General features: G+C 39.6%; 2 protein-coding genes across 3 annotated transcripts in view; one reads left to right on the top strand and one right to left on the bottom strand.

The window, feature by feature from the left end:
• The window catches only part of LOC144213350 (uncharacterized), a 324366-nt gene that overhangs the window by 282908 nt on the left and 26404 nt on the right, over positions 1–15054 (top strand). The gene's annotated exons all lie outside the window — the stretch shown is intronic.
• On the bottom strand, positions 3989–13519 carry LOC144213346 (uncharacterized). Of its 2 annotated transcripts, XM_077741760.1 has the most exons (3): positions 13083–13519; positions 9216–10273; positions 3989–4139 (listed from the first exon to the last, which is right to left on the bottom strand). In XM_077741760.1, exons 1-3 carry the CDS (start codon positions 13216–13218, stop codon positions 4008–4010), a joined length of 1326 nt encoding a protein of 441 aa, XP_077597886.1. In that variant the 5' UTR covers positions 13219–13519; the 3' UTR covers positions 3989–4007. The 2 variants fall into 2 exon arrangements, with proteins under 2 accessions (XP_077597886.1, XP_077597885.1); XM_077741759.1 differs by lacking the exon at positions 3989–4139 and having other exon boundaries at positions 5879–10273.

The following is a 15054-nucleotide window of genomic DNA, read 5'->3' as shown; positions in this document are numbered from 1 at the left end:
TCGATGCCTCTCTTGCTTATTTACTACATAAGATTTACAACATGCTGTGGGATAGACTAAGCCAACTGGCTTAATAATTGTTTGGTTATGTCGAGCCAGGTGGCCAAACTGGTTTTACTATTGTTTGTTAAGATCGTGGAATGCAAGATAGGCTAACTAGCTGACCTTGCAATTGTTTGTTCGAATCGCGATAAGCGGTAAGATAGGCTGCAGCATTTTCAGTGAGCTATAAAAAATATTGTTCGTATACAACTTTGCGCTGCAAATGTCTAACCATATCAGCCTAAACTTTTATACATAAACGTTGTCCTACATTCCTGTCTTAGAAATATTACCCTGTTTGCCTAGATAAAGACGGACCCACTCTTTATTCGTAGAGAGTTGAAAGAACATCGCGCTGAACAGGACTCCACTGTTAGAGCTCTCACTCTCCACTTTGCAACTTGGTAATAAATCTTTTTCATATTACATTGATCTCACTCTTTCTTAACCTGCTCCCAAAGTTGTATTTCAGATCTATCACATGTATCTCAGTTCTCAAAACAAATGAAGGTCTGTCAGATCATCTCGAGGGAGGGCTGTGGACAACACTGTCAGAAGTCAAAAAAAAAATTGTAAGTCCTCCGGATCTTCCTAAGAGAGCTTGATGTGAACCACACTTTCAGAAGCCGATGTTTCTCAAAACAATTGAAAGTCATCCGTATCTTCCCAAGAGAGCTCGGTGTAAACAATAGTTTTGAGAAGTCCAGCTGCAAAGAGGAGTGACCTTCAAGTTGTTTCGGTTAACTTGGGAGCGAGCATTATTATTATTGCAGGAGATGCATTAAAATGACTTTTTAGTGTCAATAACTCTATATAGAGCAAAGCATTCTTCATTATAAGTAAATATATAATAATGATAACCCTAATATTACCTTGTTATTATGTATTTGAACGCAATCCCATAATCTTTTTTATTTATGACAAATACACTTGGGGGAAGTCCGTTCTCTCGATCTTTACCAGCCCTTCCTTATTTGCATATCTGGCCTGAAAAGGAAGAACAAAATCATTAGTGTTCAACTAATTTTCTTAATTTGCATAATCCTGGACATCAATGTTATCACGAGTAGGCTGTCTAGTAAGAAAATACAATCCTTCCAATTTGGAATTTGTTAGAGCAATTGCATCAACCATAAGTCGGTCTAGCAAAGAGCAGAAGCAGGGGCTAAGACAATACCCACACATTGTTAAAGTAATAGCCAAAACAGCCATTGATTTCACCTCAATGAAGGCCATTTTTTTCTTTACATTTGCCATCGGCCTTATCCCACCAGTCTGCCAGAAAGTAGACAGTTCCACAAGAGTTCCTCTTTGTTTCCAGTTCAGGGTCTGCAGGCCTTTAACAGCTTTGGTTAGGGACCAACACATAGTCCTATTTCTTTTTTAAAAGGACTTATATAATTTATTTGTACAATTTCACCACCATAAGCCAAAACATGCAATCAGTGGCGCAGTTTGTCTTGGACAATGGGCACACAATGTCTCTCTCATCTACTGCACCAGATTCAGCCCTTTAAGGTTCAAACAGGTAGGTAGCACAAAAATTTGGCATGTCATTCACTGCTTGCGTAACAGGATAGACAATGTTTCAATATTTTTCCCTTTCTTCATAAGCAGGCCACTTTTTTTCTTTTGTAAAAACACTTGAGGGAGTTGTTGTTATATCCGATCGTATTTACCCTCGTCTGGTCATTTGATTTAACCCTTTGTAAGGTTTAGTCTCAATTGAAAACCTTTTACATTTGGACACATGTGGAGACAATAAAACCAATATAAAAGAGTTCCCTATGGTTTATGGCATTGCTCTCTGCAATATTATTTCCAATCAATATTGGAGTGGTTGCCTTTTCAATTCATTCATCAGAAAGTTGTTCTCACCTGTCTCCCCAAACGTTTCAACTGATGAAACCTTCTTACAGTGCAAAAGGTGGATCCACATACCCCCTCTCGGCTATTTTCATGTCTGCTGGTTGGTCAGCAACAAGTTGGACGTTCACCCTTTGGGTCGGCTAGTGCTTCTTCTTTATACGTCAGGTTGAGCACCCAGTCTCCTGGCACCACCGTTGGTCAAGTCAGTTTCCTGTTGAGAAGCACAGTCTCCTTCTGCTATTTAGTATATTTCTGCTTTTTATGTAGTTAATGAGATTAGCCTCATCATCCAGTTCCAATCATGCAGTGTATATCGACGTTTTGTATGGTCTACAAAACACTATTTTCATGTTATGGTTAAACCTGTTATGTACGCGCAGTGATGCCATAGCAAAATATGGAACCTTTTGCCAATCCCATCAATTATTTTGTTTACACAATTTGGGTGCTGTTATCACTATAAGTCAATGGTTCTTTGGAATTCCGTATCGTGCACTGATATGCTGAGCACAGGTTATGAATGCTGTGCAAAAATTTCCACAAACAACTTAAACCCATAAGTTGTGTAGTGGTACTGTACCAAGGCCACCATAGCCCCTGTTGAGAGATAGGACTTCCCATGACTCAACATGGCAGCTCACCCAAGTAAACTGATGTACAATTGTTTTTCTTCTTCTAAGTGCTCCCAAATTCCCCAATTCAGAGATTATTTGTTCCTTCAGGTCAAGTTTCACATTTGGAATACTGCTGCTGCTTTCTCAACAAAAATTTCCTTTGATATTTTTTCCCATAATTTATCGCTGCATCCCTGAAAAGGGTTTATTGGCGATTTCAGAAATCGATTTCAATTTTCCAAATCCTCTTCCACCTTGATCTCTGACCGATTGATTATATCTTGTGTGAAATATGAATTGTATTCATAAATTTAATCTTGCATCGGAATATAGTCCGGAAAAAATGGCAGCTTGGTTGATTGTCACATTTATACTTGTGGAAAATAATACAATTATAATTCGAACCAAAATAATCAGCATGAATGACTAAAATGTTTAATGGTCACCATTTTCCATCCGAACACACACATGTCTCTTAACCTGATATTTCCAAGACAATCTTTCACCACAAACTGAGCAGGGAAAAAGGTTTCTCACCAGCGTCGGTTCTTGTGTTGCATTAAATTTCCCTTTTTAGAGAAGATTTGACCACAAAATGAGCGTGCAAAGGGTTTCTCGCCACTGTGGGTTCTCGTGTGTTCCATCAAGTACTCTTTCCGAGTGAATCTTTGGCCACACAGTGAGCAAGTGAAAGGTTTCTCACCGGTATGGGTCCTCGTGTGTTTTGTTAAATCTGACTTGGCAGGGAATCCTTCCCCACCCACGGAGCAGGAGAACGGTTTCTCGTCCGTGTGGGTTCTTTGGTGGATTTTTAAGGAGTTCTTGTGCGCAAATCTCTGGCTGCAGTCCGAGCAGGCATAAGGTTTCTCCCCATTATGCGTTCTGGTATGGATCGTCAATTTAGCCTTCTCGGCAGATCGCTGGCCACAAATCAAGCAGGAAAAAGGTTTCTCCCCAGTGTGTGTTCTCGTGTGCTGTGTCAGGTTCTGCTTGGAAGTCATTTTCTTACCGCAAACCGAGCAGGAAAAAGGTTTCTCACCAGTGTGAGTTTGGGTGTGGTTCGTTAGGTTTTGCTTGGAAGACAATTTCTTCCCACAAATGGAGCAGTGAAAAAGTTTCTCCCCGGTGTGGCTCCTCGTGTGCCTCTTCAAGTTCGACTTCTTCCCGTAGGTTTTCCCGCACTGTGAGCATTTATGGTCCGCGGCGGCCGCATTGTGAACTTCGTCTTCGTCATTGGTGTCCAACGACGTAGCGGCGTTGCTTTTCGTTAGCGGAGCAATGAGCTTGAGTGCTTCCGTTGAGCAGCTGCTGGCCTCGCTCAGACCGTCGTCTTCGCTTTTTAAAGGCTCAAAAGTGCACATGAGGATGTCCATCTCTTCTTCTTTAACATTGGGGGGGGGGGGGGTCTCCTTCCTTTTTGAGGGGATTCGGCACCCCCTTAATGTGGGGGTTCACAATTGTAATTAAATTCCTGCTTCTCTTTTACGGGTTCAAACTTTTCCTCCACTTTGATGAGTACAAATTCTTTCTCTTCTTTTTTGATATATGGCAACCTCTCTTCTTCTTTGAGACGAGCGGACGCCGGGTGGTCGAGACAATGCCCTGGGTGGATATCTGCGAGGTGGAGAAATGTCATTGTGTGCAAAATTCTTTGCTTATTTCAGTTTTCATTCATGTTCATCTGTCTTTCCAAATGAAAACAGAGTAAACAGGACACCAGTATGGTTTCCCAATATTGTCCATTTTCAAAAGACATTGTCATTGTAATACATCTTCATCTGAAAACAAGTGCTATTTTAATAAACACCGTTTTGATGATCGCCAATTGGTGAAAAAAGTAATCAGTGCACCAACTGAAAGATTATTTAACTTTAAACGAAACGACGGTGATTAATATTAAGTATATACTCGTCAGAATAAAATCCTTAGTAAATTAATTATTAATCAGTAACGGAGAATAGATAACGCGACTGAACTTGGAATTTCTATTATTAACGGAATTTTCATCAACAATTTATTAAGTTATCCTGGACGCCACAATTGAAAAACAGCTCTTTCTGGTGGTCGAATTACCGCTTTTTCATCTTTCAATTGCTCTTGTTTGGATATGTACTTGTACTGCAAGTACTTGGACTAAAGTATGTGTACTTGCGTGCACTTGTGTGTCCTTGTACTAAATGTATGGGTGCTATTGCTAAAACTATGTGTACTTGTACTACAAGCAAGAGCCTATATTTTCACGTACCTTATTGACAGAGGGTCATAAAATATACCTAATTTTGGAATATTATTCCTTGAGAGCCATACTCAGAATTTCAAATAAAAAAAACACCGCTTTTAAAAGTACAAAACTCACTTAAATCTTTTAATAACATTCTTACACTGCTGCTAATCCATGATAATCAACGAGTATGCATTCACACGGGGGTCTAATGATATCAAAATTATGATTAAAGCTGGGCTTTTAGCTTATAAATTAGCCATACGCACCCAACAAAAGAGCCACATATGACTCGCGAGCCTTAGGTTCTCTATACCTGGTTTAGAGGTGTCATATTTTCCTCCGGTACGACTGATAAAACCGAACCGTACACCCGTGTAAAAGCCCAAAACAAAGTGTTGGTATACGTGAACATCAGGAAAACGTGTTTTTGACGTTAAAACTGGGTCAGCTGACTCCGAGTTGTCACGTAACCGAAAACCAATATCAGACTCGACTGTGTTTACATGATGAACCTCAACCACGGAGGGTGAAAATAAATCTATAAATATTCAAATGATCATCTATTTGAGAGTTATGAGAGTAATAAAACCATTTACCTGATATTTTTTTTGGTGTTTGTTGTTAGCTTGCTCGGTGATGCGTTGATCCTAATCGCCTTGTTTGTCCCCTTATGTCGTAGTTATGCCAGGCTAAACTAGGTTTCAGCCTTCGTTCATAAAATTCGAAAGGAAATGGAACAAATGCTCTGTTCCGATACTTTTGGTGGATTCTTTCATGAGGCTAAGAAGAAACAAAAAGCGCGAAATAAAAAGCACATTGCCTTAAAACCCCGTAAAAATTCAAACACTTCAAACTATCGTATTGATTTGACAGAAACCCCGTCTCGCCGCTAGGTGGCAGCATTACACCCAACTGCCGGACATACAAGAGAAGAAGACTCACAGCCTTTTGGATCCGCGTTTTTGTTATTATATTCCTCATTTTTAGTCACTCAAATCTACCATATTGAAGTTCAAAATAGTCCTTTCCTTTTGTTTCATGTTTTATTTTGAAGCATAACTAAAAATAAAGTACGTTTTAGATCTAAGCAAATAACGCTCCTCTTTTTTGTCACCGTTGAATTTGGAAGGCTCATTTTATTCAACAAAAAGACCCCAAAATTATTTTCACCAAAAAGAGAGCTTTATTGGAAGTACACAAAATATGACAAGATAACTTATAATATGACAAAAGTATAAGGACATTGTACTGCTTATTCATTTTGACAAAATTCATTCTTTCACACCATATTTCTACTGTTTCTTAGATCCTTGATTCAATATATCAATTATTTTCATTAAAATGGACTATGCTTGAATAACACTCAATACTCTTATTGGATTTGCAAACAAATTCAATAGACAAATACTGCAATTTTCAAATTTCGTTTTTAACTGTGAAGACATTTTCCATATTATTTACATCACATTCTTGATGATTTACTTTGTAATTTCCTAATTTAGGGTCTACTATTTCGGATAGAATTGTATATAAAATCTTCAACAACACTCAATTTTCTTATACAGACGATCCCCTACTTACGAACATTCAACTTACGAACAAACGGTACATACAAACATACCTGCAAATTGCGTTGATGTCGAAAAATGTTCATAAGTTCGATTTTCTATTGCACGTCTTTTTTCTGAGTCGTGCTTTTTTCCGCCGCAAATACCGACACCTGGCTCTGTGAGAGCTCAGCTCACCCAGCATCTACCTTCCTCTGCCCAGTTCGTTGCAATGCAGAAGTGCGTGGCGTATCTCCGGTGCACAAAGAACCTTTTTCATTTCTATCATTAAATATCCGGTGCATCCATGATTCAATATGGTTGGTGAAAAGCGAAAGGCTTCTAGTGAGGGAGGTGCAAGGAAGAGGCAAGCCATTTCCTTTGAAACCAAAGTGGCAATAATAAAGAAGCTTGATGTGCGTGAGAAAGTGGTGACCGTTGCACGGGAATACAACTTGAATCTTCCGACCGTCAGTACCATTTATAAACAGAGAGATCAAGCAGCAGGACCTAAACATTGAACGTTGCACAAAGGTTGCAAATCAATTGAATGATGCCATACAGTGCTACCGCATCATTTATGATGAAAAAAAAGAAGATAGCTTCTAGATAGCTTATTTTGGCCAGTTTATAGTAAATCTCTCTCTAATGTATGTATTCTCTCCATTTTATTAAATGATTTTTTTTCAGTACAAACCAATACTGGTTATTTATACAAGCCTTAAACATACAAATGCACTTATATAAACCCTCAATATACTTATATAGACATTAAACATGAATTATAATGCAAAATATAGCACTGAATCAACTTCAATTTGAAGAATTTCAACTTATGAACACTTTCAACTTATGTACACTTTCAACTTATGAACACTTTCAACTTATGAACACTTTCAACTTATGAACACTTTCAACTTATGAACAAGCGCCCGGAACCTAACTCATTTGTAAGTAGGGGAGCGTCTGTACAGTAATACCTTGACATACTAGTGTTCAAACATACGAGACAAATTTGAGATATGAGCCTACCGGATGGTTCCCAAATGATTCAGTAGTAAATTTGAACAAACTTGATGTTTTTTTTTTTTAGGATGGAAATGGCTTAATTTATATTTTGTTCATTTCTATGGGAAGAATTGACTTGAGATACGAGTCAATTGACATAGTAGCTCAATCCCGCAATGAACTAGTATTTTAAGGTAATAATGTATTTGAAGTGTGGATTGTTATTACACGTTAAAAAGTGTAAACATGATTTTCAGAATGCAAAATACAATTATACTTTGATTACAATGATCTTTCATACAGAATTTGATAAAGCAAGCAAATCCATCCTTGGTTATTGCTTGTCACAACACATTTGCATCTTTTAAGCCTATCCTTACGACTCTATCTCTGGCAAGAAGCTGAGCAGGAAAAGGGTTTCTGACCAATGTGGGCAATTGTGTTTTTAAGATATTCCTGCCACAAATTGAGCAAAAATGTGCTTTTCTCCTGTGTGGGTTGTTGAGTCTTCTTTTTAGGTTCCCTTATGTGAAAATGTTGGAACATTAACTGCGCCTGGAAAATGTTTTTGAATTGTGTAGCTTTTTAATTGGGCTGTTGTAGCGCATCTGTGGTCACAGACTGAGCAGGAAAACATTGTTCTCCAGTGTGGGTTAATAAGTGTTCTTCTTAATTCTCTTTCGGGAAAATGTCCGACCACAAACTGAGCAGAAAAATGGCTTTTTACCTGTGTGTACTCATGTGCCTTTTTAAGTTTTGCTGGTGAGAAAATGATTTACTACAAACTGAACACGAAAATGGCTTTTCACCAGTGTGGGTTCTTAGGTGGGCTTTTAAGCTTTCCCTGTGTATGAATCGTCGACCACAAATTGAGCACGAAAATGTTTTTTCACCAGTGTGGGTTACTAGGTGTCTTTTTAAGCTTGCCTTCTCTGTGAATCTTTGACCACAAACTGAACATGAAAATGGTTTTTCACCTGTGTGTGTTCTTGCATGGCTAATTAAGCTTCCCTTTTGTGTGAATCTTTCACCACAAACTGAACACGAAAATGGTTTTTCACCTGTGTGGGTTCTTGTGTGGGTTTTTAAGCTTCCCTTCTGTGTGAATCGTTGACCACAAACTGAACACGAAAATGGTTTTTCACCAGTGTGGGTTATTAAGTGTTTTTTTAAGCTTCCCTTCACTGTGAATCCTTGACCACAAACTGAACATGAAAATGGTTTTTCACCTGTGTGGGTTCTTATGTGCCTTTTTAAGTTTCCCTTATCTCTGAATCTTTGACTACAAACTGAACATGAAAATGTTTTTTCACCTGTGTGGGTTTTTGTGTGGGTTTTTAAGTTTCCTTTTGTAGAAAAGGCTTTACTGCAAACTGAACACAAAAATGTTTTTTCACCAGTGTGGGTTCTTGTGTGTCCTTCTAATTTATCCTTCCGTGCAAATGTCTGACCACAAACAGAACACGAAAATGTTTTTTCACCAGTGTGGGTTACTACGTGTCTTTTTAAGCTTCCCTTCACTGTGAATCTTCGACCACAAACTGAACACGAAAATGGTTTTTCACCTGTGTGGGTTCTTTTGTGTCTTTCAAATTTATCCTTCCGTGCAAATGTCTGACCACAAACAGAACACGAAAATGTTTTTTCACCAGTGTGTGTTCTTGCATGACAAATTAAGTGTTCCTTCTGTGTGAATCTTTGACCACAAACTGAGCATGAAAATGGTTTGTCACCCGTGTGGCTCCTCATATGTTTTTTCAAAGAAGACTTTTTCCCAAAGGTTTTGCCACACTGAAAGCATTTACAGAGTTTGTCACCGCTGGGATTTTTCATATCTTCATCATCATCATCATCATCATCATCATCATCATCATCAAGCAACTTGTTGCCATCTGATAAAGGAGAACTTACATTTTCTGCTCGCCATCCTTCTGTTGAGCTGCCGTTCAGAAGCTCCACCCCTCTGTTCGCCACGCCCAGATCATCTTCACACTTGAAAGATTCCCCGGTTGAACATTTGACACATTCGTTTTTGATTGGAGGTTGGTCTTCTCTTTTGCACTGTTGAGGGAACTCTGGTCTCTCCTCTTCAATTTGGGGCCATGCTGAGACGTTTGCAGGCTCCGCCCCTTCACTGGCCACGCCCAGATAATCCCTTTTCACGGACTCACCTGGTGACCAGGTGAAATGATCTTCCTCCTTTTTGATTGGAAGTTGCTCTTCTCCAATTTGTTTTTGAGGGAACCGTTGCTCCTCCTCTTTAATTAGGGGCCATGTTTTGGTATTTGCAGGCTCCGCCCCTCCGCTGGCAACATCAACATTGTCAAAAAGCAGGTCGTTGCCATCTGATGAAGGAGCAATGAAATGTTCTGCTCGCCATCCTTCTGTTGAGCTTCCGCTCAGAAGCTCCATCCCTCTGTTGGCCACACCCATATCATCTTCACTCTTGAAAGGCTCACCAGTTGACCATTTGACACATTCCTCGTTTTTGATTGTAGTTTGCTCTTCTCTTTTGCACTGCTGAGGGAACTCTGGCTCCTCCTCTTTAATTCGGGGCCAAGTTGATGTGTTTGAAGGCTCCGCCCCTCCGCTGGCCACGCCCAGAACATCTTCCCTCTTCAGTAACTCACCAAGTGACCAGGTGAAATCATCTTTCTCCCTTTTGATTGGATGTTGCTCGTCTCTCATTTGTTGTTGAGGGAACTCTTGCTCCTCTTGTTTAATTAGGGGGCCTGTTTTGGTGTTTGCAGGCTCCGCCCCTCCACTGGCCACACCCAGAACATCTTTCTTCTTCAGTAACTCACCAAGTGAACAGGTGAAATCATCTTCCTCCCTTTTGATTGAAAGTTGCTCGTCTCCCATTTGTTGTTGAGAGAACTGTAGCTTCTCCTCTTTGATTTGGGGGAGCTCAAATTCCTCTTCAAGGCCAACAGACTCCTGCCCATCAGCACCAAGATCATTTCCGAAACCTGCAAAGACACAAAGATAATTGATTAACCATTTTCTAATTGTAGAATGACTGAATTTCTTGTTCACAGAAATGAAACCAAACGGAAGGGGGCGCCATACATTCATTTTGTCTCAATGCAGTACTTACTACTGTATTATTCTCTTCAACAGCAACACGAGTTGAAAACTGGTTATAGGTGCATTTTTCAAAGTAAGGGACTATTGGTCATTAAAGTTTCTTCACTGGTGATATATCTCCTTAGAATTAGTAAAATCTTTTTGGAGCCCTTTCATTGTAAACATTCTCTTTTATGTTTTAGATCTTAATTTAATAAAAATGCTTTCACCAAAGGGGACACATTAAAAAGCATTGACTTTTATTAAGTAGCAGGTCTGTGATTATTTGGAGGATTAATGAGATTGAAATAGAGGTAAAGTCTGATTGGACACTCAATTTCCCCTAGGTATGAGTGTGAGCGTGAATGGTTGTTTTTCTCCTCATGCTCTGCAATTGGCTGGCCACCGATTCAAGGTGTTCCTCGCCTCTGCCCTGAAGGCAGCCGGGATAGGCTCAAGCACCCCCATAACAAGATTTAGCATATCAGAAAATGAATGAAGGGATCAAAAACAGTGGGAGAAGACCAACGTAGCCTCGGCAGCAAACGTCGACTGGTTAGATGGTGCATTTCCAGACAATTTTCTGGCACTTGGCTGCCAGATTCAAGTATTCTGCCTTCTTGCCTTCGAAGGTGGTCTCGATCCCCTCCTCTGATGGTACTGGTAGTTCTATGAGGTGAAGCGCTCTTGCCTCAATACCTTAATGTCTGTGCGGAGTGATGTAGTGATGATCTCTGATGATCGTTAATATTCTATTTATTTATAAGCTGCATTTGAATTTTAGCATTAAATGTTTAACTACTTTCGCAGGCCGCACCACGGAGTGGTAATGGGCCAGGCTTGGCCTTCGGGCCGCAACTTTGAGATCATTGTTTGATCGCTGCTCTCGTTGTTTAGTTCATCTATTTTTTTCCAAGATGGCGCCTTTCACACGGCTGGCGGTGGCAGTAGCTCTGCCCACTCTTATGTCTTTTATGTTTTACAGCCCTTCTCTTCTTTTAATGACATTTTAATATTTCTTAATACATTCCTTTTTACTTTACTTTGTACTTTACACTTTGTTTTTTTACAACTTTCCTTGTTCTGTTAGACTGGCTTCTTTCTGCAACTTCTTTTTTGGAACCATTCAGCCATGCCTACGCTCTCATACACATGGGACTAGCTGTTACAATACATAGCAATAGGAGCAACACCTCAATACCGGTGGATATTCGGCGCAGGACAAAAGTGCCAGGAGAATAAGCAACACCTCTGACCAATCATTCCATCATGGGCCTCATAATTACCAGGCCAGAAACGGAGTCGAGGAGTTCCACTCTCCTACTGTTGTCTTCAGCTCCAGACTATTGAGGAACTGTGTGGATAAGCTTGGAAAGTGACTCTGCATATTCACTACCTCGGTCACAGTCTGCAGAAGTTCCCCATCTTGTGGGAGACCTCCTGTGTGTGGTTCCAATTTTTAACACATATTTGAGTCTGGATCCGTTTTTGCTACCGCAACCAAGATGGCGCTGTTCATGTAGCTCCTCTTGCGCGTTTTGTGTTTTTGCTGCTTTTCTGTCTTAATGATTTAATTTGATGATTCTTAATGATCCCATTTACTTTGCTTTGTACTTTATCCACAACCCACTCGTAGACGAACAAACAAATTTAAATCAACTTAGATTAATATATAGACACACTCAAAGATATATTTAATGTAACTTTACACAAAAGCCCGTAGATATCGGTTATATACGAAAGAGATGCGGCAAAAAAGACTGTGCTACACTGGTAATCAGCCTCTCATGTCATGGCCACCTTGCTTGGTCGCATCCCGACATTTTGATCATATCGCGGGCTAATTATTCGATCTAAATTTTCATCGTACCACGAGCATGTCGTAGGTTGAGGTACCACTGTACAAGAATATTTCATGTTCAGAACAATACATCATGGTGGGCAGCAATGTTTTATGTGAATACAAGGTTACTTTAAAGTTACAGAACACAACTGTCAACCTCTGCCGTTATAAATGATTATTATTCCCCGTACAAACCCCCCAAAAACGTATAAACACCGTACGACGTAGGTTTACTCGCGGTAACTCGTTTCTCACTATGTGGCTCCTCCATGCTTGCTTCCATGATATTTACTCTATGTATATCTACGCATGTGCATGTCATCCTCTACTGATATTGCCGTACACACCTCTAAAACAATACATACGATTGAGGATAATTTTTGTTGGTATACCGTGACAATAGTAACGATCGATGACAGTAGCGTCTTGGCTACCAGCCTACGAAACTATCTGGATTTCAGCCAAAACGGTCTCGTTGAGATCGGTTTTCATAAATATTGGCGATATTTTTTATTTCCCCGTACAAAAGTCGGTGTACGGCGTACATGATTTGAAATGGTAAGAAAACGTATAACATACGTATAAAACGTACAAATTGACAGGTATGAGAACAGTAATCGAAAGGAAGATGTTGCAGATTAAAGGCGTGAATCTTGGAAAGCTGGCGACATCAAGTGGTTTATCGTTGTAACACGTTCTCAGCTCTAGTAATAATGCTGAGCGCTGTCGTGCTTCGATTCATTCAATAAAGTCACGATCAGAAACAACATTGCCCACCCCGTTAAATATTTCATTATAAAATATTAATTGTGTAACATAAAGTATATATTGGTCTATTATGCAATAATGGTCGTCTAAAGTGAACGTACCTTCGAGTTTGTGAAGAACAACTTTAACTTGCATCATTTTGCTAACAATAGAATGTTGATGACATGAGAGATCCTCTTTCACGCCATAAAGTTCCATCTGAAACTTTTCCACAAAGGGTGTTGTTCTCGCGGGCATTTTTCACACTTTTTTGTGTTCGCTTGACGACGTTCTGATGCAGACGACGTGTTCCTTTGTTAGCCGCCAGCTAGGCTAGGCTAAAGTACGACTCCCAAAACGGATTGAAGAAAAAACGGACTGGCCTCCGATTCCACAAACTATTCGATGTTGAATATGTTGTCGAGGTTTAGTTTCATTTAAGTTCAATTAAATTGAGGAGAAACAAGAGGCGCACAAACAAAAAGTTAAAATCGATAGCCATGCAGAAATGAACACCGCACCCCTTCTTCTTCCTCATGAGGTTTTACGGTTGTTGGCAGCCAACGTACTGTAGCATTATCGCCCCCTACTTCTCAGTACCTCATGCCAGGTTCTCAATTCAGATTTTAAACAGAGGGGGCGATAATGTTAAATTTGGACTCCTAATGCCACAGCGTGAAGAGAGCAACTCGAAGTCCATTTCGAGTTTAGTTAGCCGTGACACTAAATCGAACAGCTACATTTTGAGAAAAAGTTAGGTAATTTTAAGAACATTTGTTTTAAATCATACATTGTGTTTTATCTTATTGCAAGTAACAAATAACATATTTCAATATTTAAATATAAGGGTGTATGGGGTACAATAATTTTTATTAATGCACAATTCCCGCAATTTACTAACGAAGGTAGTGTGGCCGAGCGGTCTAAGGCGCTGGATATAGGCTCCAGTCTCTCCGGAGGCGTGGGTTCATATCCCACCACTGGCAATATTTCATTCTACCCTGATTTTCCTTTTGTTCCTAGTGCTTATGGCTCTTCACTAACCTGGAAGACAAAATAAAATATGAAAATTTGAAACCATGGGTGCCTCAAGCTTTGCGTTAATCATTATGATTTTTTTATGAGACCCATTTTTGCATATCAAAAGCGTAACAATGTTCAAGAATTCAGATAATGTTGTGTTTTAAAAGTGTAGGAATATTAAATTAAATGCACACATCTTCAGCTGTGCCTCTAGTGTCATGAGTGGTTAGCGTGTTGGCTTCACAGCTCTGGGGTCATGGGTTCAAAGCCAGGTCATGTCCATCTGTGTGGAGTTTGCATGTTCTCCCTGTGCCTGTGTGGGTTTCCTCTGGATTACTCTGGTTACCTCCCACATTCCCAAAACATGCATGGTAGGTTGATTGGACACTCTAGATTGCCCCTAGGTATGGCTGTGTGTATGCGTAATTGTCCGTTTCCTTGTGCCCTGCGATCAGCTAGCCACTGATTCAACATGTCCCTGCTTCTGGCCCGGAAACAGCTAGGATTGGCTCTAGTATGCAGGGGTTTCATGAGCCTAGAGAGGATAAAGCGGTTCAGAAATGAGATGAGAGATGATAGACATTTTCAGGTATTTTTACTTTTAAATTCTGGATCTAAAGAATACTACAATTTAAGAATATAAATTGTTTATGACTCTTTGTCAAAAAGTCTGATGTGTTAGTTTCAACCCCACCAACATTTTGCTTGTAACATTCTGCTAAAAGAGATGCCTCCCTAAACAGCCGAGGAGTTACAACTCATTGATTTTTGGGCTGAGCAGACCACTACTGCTGCGGGAACTTGTCTTTTCTTACACAGTACTTGGGATGAAGCTGTATGTAGACTATAGGCAAAGTCAGTCCATTATGAGAATTAAAATTTGGCAATATTTCTTCCATTTCCAAAGCAATACTCGCAATAATTGGCAGTTATTTTTTATTTTATAAGTGGAAATAACACATCAAATTTCAATTAGATTGGTAGCATGGTTTAGAAAATCCCCTATTCACTCAACGTTAAATAATAGTCAATAAATTCCTATTCACCTAATGTTAAAATCTATCAATTGCA

Source organism: Stigmatopora nigra, chromosome 20 (genome assembly GCF_051989575.1).
Source record: "Stigmatopora nigra isolate UIUO_SnigA chromosome 20, RoL_Snig_1.1, whole genome shotgun sequence".
Classification (NCBI taxonomy): Eukaryota; Metazoa; Chordata; class Actinopteri; order Syngnathiformes; family Syngnathidae; genus Stigmatopora; species Stigmatopora nigra.
This window is presented reverse-complemented; position numbering and strand designations above follow the sequence as displayed.

Coding starts and splice junctions, on each gene's coding strand:
- LOC144213346 (XM_077741759.1), bottom strand. CDS start 13,218: ATGCCCGCGAGAACAACACCCTTTGTGGAAAAGTTTCAGATGGAACTT. Junction 10,274..13,082: donor TGTTCTTCACAAACTCGAAG/GTACGTTCACTT, acceptor GTGTCTTTGCAG/GTTTCGGAAATGATCTTGGT.